The sequence below is a fragment of the Leptopilina heterotoma genome, unplaced genomic scaffold (assembly GCF_015476425.1).
Source record: "Leptopilina heterotoma isolate Lh14 unplaced genomic scaffold, ASM1547642v1 Lhet_145, whole genome shotgun sequence".
Taxonomy (NCBI): Eukaryota; Metazoa; Arthropoda; class Insecta; order Hymenoptera; family Figitidae; genus Leptopilina; species Leptopilina heterotoma.
Window position 1 is genome coordinate 335,205 of NW_025110863.1, and position 18,566 is coordinate 353,770.

General features: G+C 24.5%; 2 protein-coding genes across 2 annotated transcripts; both read right to left on the reverse strand.

Moving 5' to 3' along the window:
* Nucleotides 1-597: 597 nt before the first annotated feature.
* Nucleotides 598-14,428, reverse strand: LOC122498294. The gene is made up of 3 exons (XM_043605976.1): nucleotides 14,412-14,428; nucleotides 13,856-14,044; nucleotides 598-1,903 (listed from the first exon to the last, which is right to left on the reverse strand). The coding sequence occupies exon 3, from the start codon at nucleotides 1,882-1,884 to the stop codon at nucleotides 598-600; it is 1,287 nt and encodes a 428-aa protein (XP_043461911.1). The 5' UTR covers nucleotides 1,885-1,903; nucleotides 13,856-14,044; nucleotides 14,412-14,428.
* LOC122498295 lies at nucleotides 3,906-8,989 on the reverse strand. The gene is made up of 10 exons (XM_043605977.1): nucleotides 8,814-8,989; nucleotides 7,989-8,046; nucleotides 7,438-7,555; nucleotides 7,289-7,360; nucleotides 7,070-7,141; nucleotides 6,428-6,505; nucleotides 6,113-6,289; nucleotides 5,400-5,601; nucleotides 4,325-4,479; nucleotides 3,906-3,947 (listed from the first exon to the last, which is right to left on the reverse strand). Exons 4-10 carry the CDS (start codon nucleotides 7,310-7,312, stop codon nucleotides 3,906-3,908), a joined length of 750 nt encoding a protein of 249 aa, XP_043461912.1. The 5' UTR covers nucleotides 7,313-7,360; nucleotides 7,438-7,555; nucleotides 7,989-8,046; nucleotides 8,814-8,989.
* Nucleotides 14,429-18,566: the final 4,138 nt, after the last annotated feature.

An 18,566-nucleotide genomic window follows, 5' to 3' on the forward strand; every position in this document is an offset into this window, starting at 1 on the left:
CTAGATGTTTAAAATACTGTTGTGGTAAAATTCCTTCTAAACATGGTACTCCCAAGTACAATAAAAAATTTCGCCACTCTGAGGCTTTCCAATTCTTATAAGTCGATAATTCTCGTGGTGTTCTGGCGAGTCTTGAAGGTGTCCTTATTGCTTCCATTCGGCTATCAATTAATGCTTTATTATCATTCTTACCAATATACCATGGTTTCCCAACGTCGTTCATAAATAGTATAAACATATGCCTGATAACTCCAAGATAGGTATTATGAACGATATCAACAACTGTACCTTCTACAAGGTCGAATTCAGGAATGTTGGCTAAAGCTGACCAGCCTTTAACTCCGTTTACAACTTGTTTAGTTTCAACAGCAGTTATTGCTGCTTCAATTATTGACTGATGTGTTCGCAATTCAGCAGGTTCAGCCGTAAAAACCATACGTCCTAAAACAGATTGTCCTCGAATAATGCAAAATATATAACCAAAATAGCCGTTGTACTGCTTCATTTCTAATACATCAGCACGTGCAACTGAGTCCGCCGTGAATATTATGACACGAAATCTGCTTGTAATTTCATTTCCGTCAGGAGAAGTCCATGTTATTCCATCGTCGAATAATTGTTGTATTTCTCTAATAATTGATTGCAGTAAAATTGGCGTAACCGGCTTCTCTTTTCCAATCTACAAGCCTGCAAGGAGTGTATTTTTTTTCTAGCGTGTGGCGAGAACTCGTGAAGTTGCAGAAGAACTGGGTACATTTGAGCATTAGATGATTTGGCTACTTTTGCCCCATCAATCCACAATGTAAGGGTAAAATTATTAGGATCTGATAAAAAGTTACCAGCTTCACACATTTCTTCATATTTGATTCCATTAAAAATATCCTCAATTGCATTATGGTTAATTTTTCTTCTTATTTCCTTATAACGTAATGCGTTGAGTAGTTTTGGAGAATTAAAAATTTCTTTTAACTGGGGAGTCAGAAGTACTTGTACAAAAGTTGCAACATGAGTATCATGAACATTAGGACCGCAAGCACCGCAAGAACATGCTCTTTGAACTTTTTTCCCGTTCCCAATTAATTCGTTGCATTTTTCACAATACAATTGGAAAATCAAGTTTGAATCATTCCGCCCAAGGATTTTCCAAAGTGCTTTTTTTGTGGTTGGTATATTTATATGCATATATGATTTTTTAAACAACTTTAATAGTGACAAAAGTTGTTTGTAAGTACCTTTATATCGGACTGATTGTGCTAAGGCTATTAATAAAAGATCTATTGACATAAAATGTCTGGAAGAACGTAATGGAACTCGCATACCTAGCAAATTACCAAACCCTTGAAACATTGGGCGATCTGGTCTTGCATTTTCTTCATCTGCATCTTCTCCTGGAATTTCCTCCTCTCCTTCTGACGACTCATCTTCTGACGACTCCTCATCTCGAATATATTCGTCATTATCTAATTCTTGCTGTATAAGGTCATTTAGACGCTGCTCTTCTGCTTCTACATTATGGTAATTTATATCCTGATGAATTATTTCTTCGTTACCTATTCCTTGCTGAATTATTTCTTCATTGTTTATTTCCTGCTGAATTATTTCTTCATTGTCGATTTCCTGCTGAATTATTTCTTCATTGTCTATTTCCTGCTGAATTATTTCTTCATTGTCTATTTCTTGTTGTAAAAATACGTTTTCTTGAACTTCTTGAACTTCCATGCCCTCTTCGTTGTTATCCTCTTCAACCGCATCATTTTCCAGTTCTTCTACAACATCTCTTCTTTCTAAATCACCTTCATCCGCTTCCAAGTCACTACTTTCATTTTCATTTAAATCTCTGAGCTCATCTAAAAAACTTCTTCTTGAAATCGGTTCTTCATCCATTTTTATTGATTTGCTATTCCTAAAAATAAAAAGATATTAATTACATTAATATTAACAAAGCTAACAGTTAAGTTGAAGATAAGGACAGTTGTTGCAAAATAATGTTACATACCGCACGCTAATGTGCCAATAAATTCTTTCATATTTAAATATAAATTGTTATAAACCAAAAAAAGTTTTTAAATATTTTCAATAACTTTAAATTTATGCATTTTCTAAAAAAAAATATTTCCTCTCTAAATATTCTGCAAATATTATTGAAAAAATTGTTCGTTTACTAAAAAAAATAGTTATTTTAAATAACCTAGGATTCATTTTATTGTCTTTGCAACTTGTGAAGATAACAGGGTTGCCACAAGTCAGGGAATTCAGGGAAAAGTCAGGGGTTTTTATTAAAAGTACTGGGAAAAATTTAATTCTTTGGAATCATAAGAAAATTCGGAATTTAATTTATTTATTCAATTATCGTCGCAATGCAACGATTTTCAATATTCACTATTTTCATAAAATGTTTCAAATAATTTAATTATTGAAAAAAAATTTTGATACAATTCTACAAAAATATTCAATTATTCCATAAAAAAATTTCATTTAGTAATTTAATTATTTTCATCGCACAATTCAAAATGTTGTCAATACAAATTTTAAATAAATTCCTCAAAAAATGCAATTACTCTAAAAAAATGTATTAAAACTTGACAATAGAATTCAATTTTAAGAAACTTTCAATTATTCAATAAAATAATGGAATTCGTTACAATAATTCAATTATAGTTTCATAAATGACTTTTAATTGAATAAACTATTTATTCTTGTATTTAAATATGAATTTCGGGTTAAATTTCAGATAATAATTTTAAATTAAAAGCATTATTGCATTATTTTTCAATTTTTTGAAAAACATTTCGTATTTATATAAAGGTTACCAAAATGTTTCTCAAAAAATAGGGAGTAAAAACAGTTTAATTTTTGACTTAAAGGGCAATAATTTTAAGCTTAAAAAAATTATAACCGGTTCTTTAATTGGGACCCTCAATTAAATAAATTTATAAATTAATGTATTAAAACATTTTTCTCAGAATCTAATCATTTTTAGAGTAATAAATGAATTTTCTTTAGGGTTAGGAAAAAAGTTAAAATTCTGTCTGGAAATCAGGGAAAACAAAGTTAAATTTTTGTAGCAACCCTAGATAAGAATATACTTCTGTATATTTTTCATTGACTACCAATGATGTCGAGGAAACGTGAGAAGAACTCTGTGTTAAAAATGGCAGTGGTGTGGTTTGAGCCTGCTTCTCTTTATTCTGTATATAGTAGATATGAATAAAATGTTAAAGAATAAAAGAATATTAGATTTTTATCCAGAAATAAGATTCAATGGAATATATGACAAAAAATGAAAAAAAATTGATTTGTCAAAAGATGAAGATTGATAATAAAAAATAAAGATTTTTCTCCAAAAAATTCCTAAGTTGCGATTATCTCGAAAACTATAACCGACAGAATGGACCCTTTTTATGTGGACGTCCACATATGATAATGTTGAGAAAGGAGGTAATTGAAAATGACAACAAATAGCATGTAATTTATAATAAATTTAGTTCTTTTTCATTGAATGTTAAAAATAATACATATTGGTCTACTAACACGCTAAAAATTTAGTTATAATTAAAAGTCTGAAAAATATCTTTTAGACTATATATTATTAGAACATGAAATTTTCTAATATATCATTATTAGAATTAGACCTTTTCATTATAAAATATAAAAATGCGATTTTAACAAAAAGTAAAACTTTTAACTTTTACAACTTTAATAATAAAAACATTCATATAATACTTTAATAGAGAAAGTTAAATTTTCATTTTTAATGCAGCAGTGGCTTTTACTAAAACGGTCGCATAAATTTTGTTTGCCGTTTTACATTATAGTGATTAAGTTCTAATCAAATCATTAATAGATTCATTATTATAGAAATAACTATTAAAAAGTATCTTTCGTTTATAATTATGCTGAATATATTATTCCGATTCTTCCTCGTCTTCACTCTCAGTGTCATTCTCCTGTAAATTTAATACATAAAATTATTTAATAATGAAACATTGCAGTACTTTTATTGTAAAAATTCAGTAAAGTATATTATTCAAAATTAAGTACCTTAAGCATATTATTCAATGGTCACGTGACCACTAAATATAACATGACGTTAAAGAGTATAAATTCCGTCTCTATTTTTTGGAGATAGAGTACTCCCTTAATATCTCATTTCGAAATAGTCACAAACATTAAAGATTAAATTTTGTATACGTGTTTAAACTTAAAGACCGAACAAAAATTTTAAAGCTACAATAAATAAATAAAATAAAGTAAAACTAGTTTCTATTTATTCAAAAATTTTTTCCCTTCTAAAATATGTTTTTTGGTTATTGCATTAAATTACCTCTGATTCTGTAGAACTCATTCCAGTTCCTGATTTTGATCGATGCTTTCGGAGAATGAGAGAAATCTTTTTTTTAATGTTTTCCATGAGGAACGGATTTTCGTTTATATTTTTTAGTTTCAAATCTTTATCTGTTTGCATTTCCAACAAAATTTCTGTAAATAATTAAAAAATAAGTTAGTGTAAAGTGCGGATAGATGCCCCCTTTCTCAGATCTCCCATATAAAAGAAACTATGTTTATGTATTATTTATTTTTTTAATACCTATTAGCCATAACAATATTGCTATAAAGTTTCAGCCCTCTGGCACTCCGGGATTATTAGTTATAATAAAGTAAAATTTCAGATTGCTGGCGAGTCCAAACATTTACAAATTTTTAGTTTTAAACAATCAATCCTTAAAGCTTTTCATAGCCTCGAAATAATTTAAGAAAATGAAAAATGTTTACACACATACGTATTGACGTTTATTAAAAATGTGATTTTTAATTCATGGGGTCAAAAATATAAATTCAAAAGCTCGTATTCAAAAAATTGTTGTATATATCAATTATTAGAAAGAAAATTGCTTAAAATGTTATAAAATACTTATGTATCTCCGATATTTGGTCAGTAATTCGACTGCATAAAGTTTCATGATTGTATTTTTGATTGACTGTAATAAATATTTCATTTTAACTTCAGAATTAATAAAAATTAAACATTTCTCATAGTTTTTTCTTTTTTTTTACTCTCAAGAAAATTTTGTTTATTGTCTTTGGTTATTGTCTTTGAATGTTTAGCAACGCTACGCGCAGGAAACATTTGAATATAATATGCCTGCGTAAAACTGACCAATATATGAAATAAGAGATAATTTCATTTGGCTATTTCTCAGAAAATTTAATATAATATAATTATAATAATATAATTGAAAAATTTAGAAGTACAAAGAATATTGTCAAAAATCTTTTGTTGTATTGTTTTAGTATGACCAGTTATATGTAAATGTTGAAGCATGTAAAATCTGATTAAAAAATAAATATCTATATAATAATTTTTCTTATCTACAAAAGAGAACAGACCGGATACTAACTTGCAATATTTTTATCATCTGAATGTTTTATTTTTTGATATTTTTCTCTTTTTATTCTCGTTGAACATTTATATCCTACAAAGTTCAGCTTCTCCTGTGGCCAATATCCATAAACTATATTTTTTAAACGTTTATAGAACGTAGTCGAATTTTGTGCACCATTTAAGGAGTCTGCATTTATAAGAACGTCTGCGTATGTCGTCTGAAATGTTTTTTGTATCATTTAGTTTCTTTCATCTTAATAATATAGTATGTAAGTGTCTACATACACTATTTATATTTCTTTAAATTCAAATTAAAGACTTTTGTTTTATAATATTACGATAATCTACATTACAAAAATTAAAATTTATGACAATTTGTAATACTTCATTAAAATCAATTAACAAGTGCACACTTCTCAATTTTACTTGAAGATTTAAAAAGTAAAAGTATACATATAAATAAAAATGAAATTTTCCTTGAAATATTATGGTAACTTAAAACCCTAAAGAAAAATTGAATATCGTTACACTGGCTGTTTTGGTCAATGAAATTATTAATTTATTCTTGAAATAAATCAGTTTCGATAATCGCGCAGAATTTTCTAAATTTATTTCCTTTATTGTCATTTTTACTTTCAATTATTAAAAAATAAATCGCAGTAGAAAAAATTTGAATGTTTCATTAAAATTGAATTTATGTAAATTTACAAATATTTCAAATGTTTTTACCATAGCAGATTCAGAGTCTTCAAAACTGTGTATTGCCGGACGTGCAGCAACCATATTTTTTATATCCTCAATGTCATTTTGAACCTTATTAAACATTTCTTGCTGAGAATCATATTTTTCTTTTAAAAGGCAATTTTCTGCAGTGAGTTTTCTACATTGCAAGCACCCATAATTATCCTGAAATTCGAGATGAAACCAAAATATTAGGCACTGATTAAAGTTTTTATTTCAGTTTAGTAGAAAAAAAGACAATGAAATTTATTTATTATTTATCAAATTTACGTTTGCTAAAGATTCAATTTAAAGTTTTTTTACCTCATGCACATTTTTTGAAGTTCCCGCTTCCTGATTAATTGCTTTGGTTTGTAATAAGTACCCCATTGGTTTTTTTATCTAAAATGGAAAAAAAATTAGACTCTATATATATTAAACCCCAGATCTAAGTTAATGGAAAATCACTGATTTTTAAATCATTATAAAGTTAATAGAGTAGTGAATATGTACAAGGTGTAAACTTGAACAATATATACATATTTCCCATATTTTTTTGAAGAAAACAAAATGATTAAACAATGGTAAAATTAAACAAAACAAAAAAATATTTACTATTTTTAAATTGTCATCACACAGAAAAATGCTACTTAAAATTAAATCATTATTAACATTGATAATAATCGTAGTTGGAAATATACTGAAAAATAAAACTACTAATATTAAGTAAAATTGTATTGTAAATAATAATAGACAGAATAAATTTATTTTCCCTAAAAGTATCAACGCTATGAAGATTCAGTATTTCCATAAAAAATACCTAATTTCTTAAAATAAATGTTTTTCTATTGAAAGAAGATGCACGAGTCATGGAATCGTGTAAGTTATATAATTTTGATAAAAGTTGTTTTCAAAGTTTTGTATATAATTTTTGTTAGTTTGCAATTTACAGTATATATTAAGTACCTGATTTGAACTCCCACAAGTTATTTGCTTCGAGACACTTGTTGATAAAGTCGAAGCAGCTAGTTTCTCTTTCTAAAAATTAAATATAATAATAATAATAATCTTATTATATTAAAACTTTAAATTATCAAAATTTGTAACACTTTAAGTTGACTTAGCAATGATTAGAAGTTTTTGAAAATATATTTAGAAAATTAATGCATTATTAATAAAACTTACTCTCCTCAAGCAATCATCCATCATGGCCTTCTGTAAGTCTTTATGAACTTTAAGTTTAGTAGCAGCAGCTTCCTAAACAGAGGAAATTTAGTTTAAAGTAATATCTATGTGATTCAAAAATTGATTATCTTCTATTTTTTAAAATTCACCTTATTTGATTGGGCCTTGTTCTTTTCTGAGACTTTCTTTTTAGATTTATTTTCATCTGCAGATATTGTAGGAGTATATATTTTTTTGGCTTCCTGATGCGTTTACCTTTTCGTACATCTGAAGAACAGAATAATAATAAAGCATATTAATCAGAAGCTTAAAATTCAGGATAAAACTTAAATTTCATTTACTTTCTACATTGTGTTTTCATAATGATATTACAGTAATTAATTTGATTCACGAGATATTCTTACATATAATGGAAAAAGAGAGACGATAATAAAATAACAAAAATTTCTTTTTAAGTTTAAAGATATTTGTTACTACCATGAATTAATAATGATTATTAAAAAGTGAAGAAACCAAATCCATAATCTTATGATCGCTTGAACAAATAAAAAATGTGAAAATAACGAGATTTTATAGAAACAAATTACAATTAAACTTGTTTTCTCACAAAATATTTAAAGAATTTTAAATAAAACAAAAAAAGTAAAATGAAACTCAAATTGAATCTAGATATTTCGAATTAAGTAACAATTGAATATACCATTCTCCATAACTTGTTTGCTGTTTGTCGGAGTCTCCGTCATTGAACTCATATTCTTCTGGAAGAAAATTAAAATGGAATACTTTCTATGAATAAAAATGCATTTAAAAAAATATTTTTATTTAAATTGATTAAAAAATCAAATATGGTTTTGATTTAAAAGGCTGCTTGTTAATACTTTTATTTCTAATATCATTTCTTAAATTTTTTATCCTTAGTAATTTTCAATTTTGATATAATTTTAAATGCATTATGAAATGGTTTCAAATGTAGAAAAATATTTTTATGTGCACAAAAAAATAAACAATGCTTATCGAATTAAGGTGAAAATAAAATAGAAAAAAATAATTTAAGTGAGAAACATAAAATATAAAATTTTTCTTAATTCACTATAAAATGGAAAATAAACAATTTTATGAAACAGATAGACTAATTAAAAAAGAGACTAATAGAAATGAAATATTCAAATCAGGGACAATCTACAAAAAATTTCCACATTCATAACAATCAGAAAGTTTTTTTTGTAAATTTATACGTAAATCAACTAGATCTCTTAGTTCAAGTGTCTTTTTTGGAACTTTATTAATTTTTAATTTATCGTGTAAAAAACCTTTTAATATGTATGAAAAAAGGGCTTTTTCATGAATAAAATTTGTTCTCACTTCATCACAAATGGTTTTGTATATATATATATACATAGAAATCTTCTTAAAATTAGAGAAAAATAAAACAAAAGTGATTGAATCGGAGAATTATTAAAGAAAGTAGAAAAAGCACTCAAGAATAAAATACGAGGAAATGGCAAAAAATATATCATAAACTTACGTGTGTACTGCTGATATCATATAACTAACTGATACACTCAATAATTTTCACCAAATTTGAATAAGAATAAGAATATTGAATAAGAATATTGTTATATTCTTATTCAAAACATAAAATAGTACGAGTTCAGATTCAGTTCAGATTCGAACGCGGAAAATTGTAAAGACGTTACTGGACGTACGGCGTTACCGGCGAAGAGGTTAGCGATATCAATGGGTTAGCGCAAGAGATGCGAAAAGGCAATGTTACACGGAGAACCGTAATGAGAACATTATTAAAGGAAAATATAAAGGCCAACGCACAATAAATTTGCGAAAGTCGTTCTCGAATGAGATGCATGAGATAGAAAAGGACACAAAGATATCTCTGTCCTTGTCTAACTTATGCTTCGCGTTCGTGAAGCGGTTTTGCTTAGGCCTTAACCGGACTAAAATTCACCAGGAGAATTTAAGATAACTTTTTGTCTTTCATACCAAATTCAGTTTTTAGATTGGTTATTTTAATATTTTAAAAGATAAAAAGCATAATTATTTAGTAATAATTTATTTAAAAATGTTTTGAATTATCAGATATATTAATTTTTATTTACAATTTTCTTATAACGAACAATACAAAACACTATAAGATACAAACAACTTCGAAAAAATTAACTTGATGACTCTCATCTTAAAAATATTATTTGTTTTATTCAAATTCAGACTTCGCACTCGATAATTAAATTTAAGAAAGTAGCAAAAAGTATCTTTCAAACTAAAAAAAGTAGTAAAAAAGTATCTGTAGAAAAATTAAACTTGACCACCAAAAAAACTCGTTTAATCACTTCACAAAACTGACAAAAACTCCATTTTTATTTTCCTGACTTTTTCCTAATTTTCATAAAAAATATTTACTTCTTTCTTATCCTGCTAATAAATTATATTCCTGCAACGAATTTTATGATTCTTGAAAGAATTTAAATATTTATAAAAAATAATTTAATTCTTGTCAAGAATTTTTAAATAATTCATTTCTTTCGACTAATTTTATGCAAAATCTAATTTAAATAATTGATTTACTAAGAATTTTTTATTTTTCATGAAAAGAATTGAATTCTTTCGAAGATTTTTACAAAAAAAATTTTTAAATAATTGAATTCTGTTTGGAAATTTTCTAAAAAAGTTAAATATTGCAAATCATTGAATTGCGAATAGTTTTTAAAAATAATTAAATTTTACAAAGAATTCTATTAAAATTTTTGACAATAATTGAATGTCTGTGCGGTATTTTATTATAGTTTTTATGAAAATAATTGAATTCCTAGAAAACATTTTATTATTTATGAAAATAATTGAATTTTGCAAAGAATTTGATTAAAATGCCTCAAACTAATTAAATTTTCGGGAATGATTTTGTTATTTATTGACATAATTGAATTCTTTGGAAGAATTATTTACGTAAATAATGGGATTCTTGGGAAGAATTTTATTTAAAAAAAATAACTGAATTATTTCAATAAGAAATTATTTAATAAATTGTATTTAAAATAATTGATTTCTTGCGCATAATTTTATTAAAATAAATGAAAATACATAATTGAATTCCTGTTAAAAATTCTAATATTTTTGTAAATAATTGAATTCTTCCAAAGTAATTTTAAAAAATATTTTTTTAAATAATTGATATTTTCAAGGAATTTAAATTAAATTTTTAAGAATAATTACATTTTTGAACAATTCCTGTAAAATTGTATTAAAAATTATTAAAATCCTGTGATGAATTTTTCTATTATTTATGAAAATAATTGAATAGATGATAAGAATTTTATTAAAATTTTTAAAAATAATTGAATTCCTGAGAAGAATTTTATTATTAATGAAAAAATAATTTAATTTCTGAGAAAATTTTTGTTATTTTTAAAAATAATTTAATTCTTGGCAAGATTTTTATTAAAATTCTTTAAAATAATTGAGTTTTTTAAAGAAATTATTTCAATTTACTTGAAAATAAAGGAATTTTTGAAAAACAGTTTTTAGTGAAAGTTTTAAAAGTAAATGGATTTTAAACCAAGTTTAAGTCCACAACGTTGACCAACGAAGAAAAATTGTTCAATTAGTAAATTAATTAAAAATGATGCAGCAATATTTACACAAAAATTTTTAGAAAAAAAAGATTGATGTTTATATTTTAATAATAATTATTTAACAAATAAATATTGAATTAAAAATAATAGTTGAATGCATTAAATAAATTTTTTTCGTTGATAAACGTGGACTTCAACTTCGTAATTTTAAGAAGAATTTCTATTAGGTTTTTAAAATAATCGCGTGTTTATTATTAATTGTAATTAACGTTTTTCCTATTTAATTATATTAAAACTATTCATAAAAAATTAAAGTCGTTTAAACAATTTTATTAAAGTTTTTGTAAATTCACTTATTTTCAATAAAATTTTAATTAATTTCTTCGAAAATTTAAATTATTTTTAAAAATCTTGTAAAAATTCTCCCAGAAGATTCAATTATTTTTAAAAAATAATTGAACTTTTTGCACGAGTTTAAAAAGTTTAAAAAACTTTTAATAAAATCCAATTCAAGAATTCAGTTATTTTTAAACATTCTTTTGAAATTCTTCTAAAGAATGAAATAATATTAATAAATAGTAAATTTTTCACAGGAATTCAATTACTTTAAATACAATTTTTTAAATTCTTCTCAAAAATTCACATATTTTTTTTAAATTCTGCAAAAATTCAATTATTTGTAGAAATAATACACTTTCTCAGCATGGATTCAATAATTATTTTAAAAAGTTTTAACAAAATTCTATTTAAGAAATCAATATTATTTATAGAAATAATAAAATTGTCGATTTATTGAAAATCATATTTAATTCTTGTAAAGTATTTATAAAAAAAATTTGAAAATAATTAAATTATTTAAATTCTTTTCAAGAATTTTATCAACATTTTTTACAATAATCGAATTCTTTCGAGAAAATGTAATTAAAATTGTATTGAAAATAATTTAATTTTTGGCAAGATTTTTATTAAAATTCTTTAAAATAATTAAAATGTTTTAAAGAGTTTATTTCAATTTTCTTGGAAATAAAGGAATTTTTTTTGAAAAATTTTTATTGAGAAATTTTGAAAATAATTGAATTTTAAGAAGTAATTCTTTTCAGTTTTTAAAATAATCGTGTTTATTATTAATTGTAATTAACGATTTTATTAATTATTTTAAATTTAATTTAATTTTAAATTATATTTAAATTATTCATAGAAAATTAAAGTCTTTTAAACAATTTTATTAAAGTTTTTGTAAATAATTCCTTTCTTTCTTAACGAATTTCATTAAATTTCGTAATAATAATGTAATTTTTTAAAGTAATTTTAATTGAAAATTTTGAAAATAATTGAAATTTACAAACAGAATTTTATTTAAAACTTATGAGAACAATTGAATTATTCAGAAAAATTTTATTACAATTTTTAAAAATAATTAAACCTGTTATTTTTAATAAAAATAATTTAATTTCTCAGAAGAATTTTATTATTTACAAAAATAGTTAAATTCTGGCCAGGAATTTTACAAATTTATAAATAATAAATGAATTGTTTCGAAGAATTTTTTATCAGAATTGTTGAAAATAATTGAATTTTTAATAAAACTCTTGAAAATAATTGAATTTAAATAATACTTTTTTAAAATAATTGTATTCTTTTGAGAAAATTGTTTAAAACTGTATTGAAAATAATTGAATTCCTCTGAAACATTTTTTTATTATTTATGAAAATAATTGAATTCTTGAGGAGGATTGTGTTGCGACGAACTTTTTTATTTATGAAAATAATTAAAGTGTTTCGAAGATTTTTATTTGAATTTTTTAAATTAATTGTATTTATATAAAATATAGAAATAGTGCGTTAAAAATAATTCAAATTCTTTGATAAAATTTATTATTTATGATAGTAGGTTTTAGTAGATGAGTGCGAAGCCTGCAAATTGTTTATTAATACGTAATTATTGAATTAATATTAATGTTAATTATTTTATTAATTGTCGATTTTTATTTAAACAATTTTAAGTAAGGATTATTTTTAAAAGATTTTTTTATTTAAAAAAGTAGGAATAATAAAATTAAAAGTATTAAATGTAGAAATAATATCTCATTTTTAAATAAAAAGATTTCAAAATTTTATTATAAATTAATAAATATACTGAAGTATAAAATAAGTATAATATAATCTCTGCGTACGTGAATGTTTCCAATAAAATATACTCATATCAATGAGCCTAAATATTTTCAACTTATTATTAACTGCGAGTTTTTCAAAATAAACCAAATCAAAACAATAAAGACATTTTAATATCAAAACAATCAACTGTTATTTACAGTTAGAAACAAAATTTAATATTTGAGAAATATTTAAATTAATAAAATTTTGATATATGACAATAAAAATTTAAAGAAAAATCCTAATTATTTGTAAATATTTAGAAAGGATAAAATTTTAAATGACATTTATTAAAATAATCAATTAAGAAAATTAAACATTTTTATATACAATTATATATTTAACAATTTCAGCAAAGTGATTTTTGTTATTAAAATTTTATGAAAAAATTGTTATTGATACAAGATCGTGCTTAATTTTTTTTAATTTTATAGAAAAATCAATTAATAATAGGTCTAAAATAAATTTTTTAAAAGAGGTTAGATTATAAACTATTTTTTTATTTTTAAATTGTGTAAATAATGAAACCTTAATTTTTATATGTACCACGCGTAGTGAATTTTTATTAAATCTTAAAATTTAATAATGATATTAATGTATAAATAAATAAATAAAATAAAATGATAAATATAAATAAAACTGCAAAATTTATTGGTTTATTTTGTATTAAATTTAAATTAAAAAAATTTTTTTTTGATCAACTTGTTATTTAATATTTTTCTTTTTTTGTAAAAACAAAATAATAGTTTATAATCCTACAATATTTCCGACACTCTATCTGTTAATATTTAAATTTGTTTAAAATTAATTGTACTAAAAAAAAGCTTACCCTCATGTAGATTTTATCCAGCATTTGTGCAATCCAATTTATCCAGCAAGTAAATTCTCCAAAAATAATTACTTCTAAAACTAAATCACAAATGAACGATTCTATTTGAATAAAATTTTGGCAGAACTATTAACGTTTTCTTTCACATAGTGGCGCACTATTATTTAATTACCGTCTGATTTATGTAGCCTAGAAACAAATTTTCTTTAACTAACTGGTGTATTCCACTTCAGTTCAACACAAAAAATTTTATTAGGTTTTGGGATTCGGTTGAAATTGGGTAGATTATATCCTCTAATAGTAATAAATAAAATCCCCAAGCGATTTTAAAAAATTTCAAAAATTGGCGGACATATTGGATTTTTAATTTCTTTGTACTTTTTTTTGAAAAATATATATCTCTGCTTCTTCTTAACGGATTTTAGTTTATAACCTCTTAAATTGTTCGTATTGAAATATGCTTTTATTTAAAAAATTAAAATTAAAAAAATTATTTAAATTTTTTGTTTAAAAAATTAATTTAATTTTTTGAAAAGCCATAGAAAAAATATGCTACCTTCAATTTTGATCATTTTTTTACCATTTGTAGCCATAAATGTGTTGAACTTGTCCTGAAATTTTCATCGTGGGACAGCCAGTAGTTTTTGAGAAAAAAAATAAAACGTAAATCCTCGCATAGCGCTGTAGCGCTCAGTTTTAATGCCGCACGATTGTAAATGGAATTTTAATGAAAGTACGAGTTTTTATTAAGCCTAGAACTAAAATATGATTTTTTTATAGACTAACGAAAAACTGGGGTGGTTTGGTACCCCAGATTTGAAACAATTGTAAAAGGTTACCTTTTTTGTAATTTTTTTAATTTGTCAACAATGTGGCTAATTTGAAAAAATTAAACGGATTTTAAAAGGTAAATAGAGACAATTTTATTTTGATTAAGGCAACTTGAAAATTTAAATATTATTTACAATATATACAAATGTTAAATGATTTTAAAATAGAATAAAAATCATTTATTACAAAGGAGGTTTCTATTTTTTACGGGGGAGTTTCCGAGGTCTTACAGTTTTTTTTATTTACCTTTTAAAATCCGTTTAATTTTTTCAAATTAGCCACATTGTTGACAAATTAAAAAAATTACAAAAAAGGTAACCTTTTACAATTGTTTCAAATCTGGGGTACCAAACCACCCCAGTTTTTCGTTAGTCTATAAAAAAATCATATTTTAGTTCTAGGGTTAATAAAAACTCGTACTTTCATTAAAATTCCATTTACAATCGTGCGGCATTAAAACTGAGCGCTACAGCGCTATGCGAGGATTTACGTTTTATTTTTTTTTCTCAAAAACTACTGGCTGTCCCACGATGAAAATTTCAGGACAAGTTCAACACATTTATGGCTACAAATGGTAAAAAAATGATGAAAATTGAAGGTAGCATATTTTTTCTATGGCTTTTCAAACAATTAAATTAATTTTTTAAACAAAAAATTTAAATAATTTTTTTAATTTTAATTTTTTAAATAAAATCATATTTCAATACGAACAATTTAAGAGGTCATAAACTAAAATCCGTTAAGAAGAAGCAGAGATATATATTTTTCAAAAAAAAGTACAAAAAAATTAAAAATCCAATATGTCCGCCAATTTTTGAAATTTTTTAAAATCGCTTGGGGATTTTATTTATTACCACCAGAGGATATAATCTACCCAATTTCAACCGAATCCCAAAACCTAATAAAATTTTTTGTGTTTAACTGTCGTGGAATACACCAACTGTAGTCGATAACATGGAAATCACACGGTTTATGATATGCTTAAAAATTTAAGCTAATATATATTATTATTATTATTATTCATTTATCATTAAACGTCACTCTATTAAATTTATTCATTTATTTTTATATTTTTTATTGTTTTATTTCTAATTTTAATTCTCTTGGAGTTTTTTTAAATAGCTTCTGAAATTAATAATATTAAACCATAAAAGAAAAAAATTGCTTCCAAGTCAAGGAAACAATAGTTTTGTTTAGATTGCCTAATTTTTGGAAAATCTCTGAGAAAAAATAAGAACTTTTATTTTAATTGGTCTAAAGCATATCCATTTTTCCTTTTGGGGGTTTGAATTTAAATTAATTAAAATTAAATTTAATTTTTAAATATTAATTTTTTCTACATTTTGTTGAACTCAACCAACAAATAAAAAAAATGGTAGGTAATTTGAAAATAGGAGGAGTTTATTTTTATTGGACAGAAGTCTTTTTTTCTTAATAGGTTAAGACTATAAATGTAACTTTTTAAAAATAAAATACTCACTCCCTTTTTTTACTTGTTGAACCATCGAATAAAAAATTTCTTTATTTAAGTAGGAGAAGTTAGAATCTCATTTTAATTTGTCTAAAAAGTAAATTTTCTAAAAATTTTAGAAAACCGGGAAAAAATGATCTATTTTATCTTTCTTAGTATAATTGATTTGTAGCATTATTTCTATTTATTTTCTGCTATTTTTATTTTTTATATTCTATTAAATTGATTAAATTGATTTATGTAACTAAAATTCATCTTGAAAAGTTGGTTTTCCTATTTCTTATTTTGAATGTGATTATGTGATAAAACAGGGAGGACGAATGTCAGTCCCGCCATCTGTCGTGACAAATGCGCGGCGATATATCAAGTAGTATATTATCATCGCTTTACACACACACACGCATACATCTCACGGTAGAATTGACATGACATCTAAAACTTTAAACATTAATTATTCAATAAGTAAACATTAATTTGCCGTAAATATGTAATAAATAAATGCTGTAATGATTACTTTTGTCAAATTATGTAAGTTTTCCTAATTTTTTCTTTTCATTATTCACTAAATATGCTATTTAAAAGACACTATAAATGCACAGAAAAGTACTTTGGCTTAATCAATTTTTTTTAATAATAATCACCGCTTCTATCTCAATTAAACACTGTAAATTAATTCATTGATTGTCATTCTATTAAATTTATTCATTTATTTCTATATTTTTGATTGTTTTATTCCTAATTTTGAGAAAAAAGTCATGGTACGCAAACAGTACGCTAGTGGTACGTTATAACGTACCACCAGCGTTCAACAAAATCGCCAGGGAGTATAAGTCATACTGTACTATCATAGTATAAGTATAATAGTATAAGTCATATTATGTTATCATTAGTATAAGTCATTAACACCTTTTTTTAATTTTTTTCTTAAATTCGAACCTTTTTACGTATAAATATATTAAATCGTTTTAGATATTTTCATTATTTTTAATGTAAAAAAAATGTTCAAAAAAATTTCAATTCCGGGAGATGAGATGAAATTGTTCGGAATAGTTGAAAATCAGTCTTGTTTCATTATTCTAATTATACTTTATGATCAGAAATTGACAAATAAAAATTAAATACCATAAAATGAACTGCTTTTTGAACTTTTTTTGTAGATATCTTAACAAAAAGTCTGCTCCGACAAACTAAAAAGAAACACTTACATTGAAAATTGCGCTAAAAAACTTTAGGGTCTCCCATTGCTCGGAATTATAAATTATGAAGTTGTAACGAAACGGCTCTCTCTCATTACATTTACAATACATAAAATTTAGAAATAAGAATAAATCAAAATTAAATTGAATTATTCTATTAAACACAATAAAATTTTAAAGAACAATATTAAGATGTAAGAAATATAGGACACAATTCACCAAATAATAAAATCAAAAGACGAAATAAACTATTCATAAAATTATTTAAGATTATTTTTTAAAACTTTCAAAAATTATTTGATTTATAATTAATTAGTATCAATGATCGACTTCAATAATTAACATACCCTGTAAAAAAAAAAGTATTGGGAGGTACGGGATTCCGTATTGCAAGTGCCAACCTGCCAATGCGGTATTCGCGAATTACCGCATTGGGTGTCGTGGTGAATACGGAAATCAAGGGGTCCCAATGCGGTGCCAGTTTTAAGCTTTAAAAAAACGAAAATACGTGACAGGAGGAAATAATTAGTGTCAGTGGAGAAATATGCGAGTTAAAGGAATGAGAAAAAAATGAAATTTTAAGAAAAAAAGGTAAGTTGAACTGTCAAATATGGGCCCAATGCGGCATAGGCTGATTTCAATGCGCCACAGCAAAAGCAACTTTGACTGGTTTAAATGGTGTGAAATAGGTAAACAAACATTTTTTAACACATTTGTCTCCGTACACAGACACTTTTCACTAAATCTGCCAACGTACAATTGGTAAGCATCTTCTAAATTACAATAATCGAAAATATTGTTTAGATTCATGCAGAAACGTGGTTATAAAATAAAAAATTGGAAAGTAATGTAATGCAAATCATATGTCAGCTGGGCCACTGTGTTCGCTCGATTCGCTCTGCTTGCTTCTGCCCTCTACTGGCGACTTGCACTATGTACCGATTGTGTACCGCATTGAAAGCAGCCTACGCCGCATTGGACTCATATTTGACAGTTCAACTTACCTTTTTTTCTTAAAGTTTCATTTTTACACTCACTATTATTATTTTCTCATTCCTTTAACTCGCATATTTCTGCACTGACACTAATTATTTCCTCCTGTCACGTATTTTCGTTTTTTTAAAGCTTAAAACTGGCACCGCATTGGGACCCCTTGATTTCCGTATTCACCACGACACCCAATGCGGTATTTCGCGAATACCGCATTGGCAGG

Bases quoted from the DNA above. Each gene is read 5' to 3' on its own strand.
- LOC122498294 (XM_043605976.1), bottom strand. From the start codon at position 1,884: ATGGATGAAGAACCGATTTCAAGAAGAAGTTTTTTAGATGAGCTCAGA.
- LOC122498295 (XM_043605977.1), bottom strand. From the start codon at position 7,312: ATGATGGATGATTGCTTGAGGAGA. The intron at 5,602-6,112 runs GTAAAAACATTT...AAAACATTTCAG, and splicing joins AAGACTCTGAATCTGCTATG to ACGACATACGCAGACGTTCT. The intron at 4,480-5,399 runs GTTAGTATCCGG...AATTATTTACAG, and splicing joins AGATGATAAAAATATTGCAA to AAATTTTGTTGGAAATGCAA.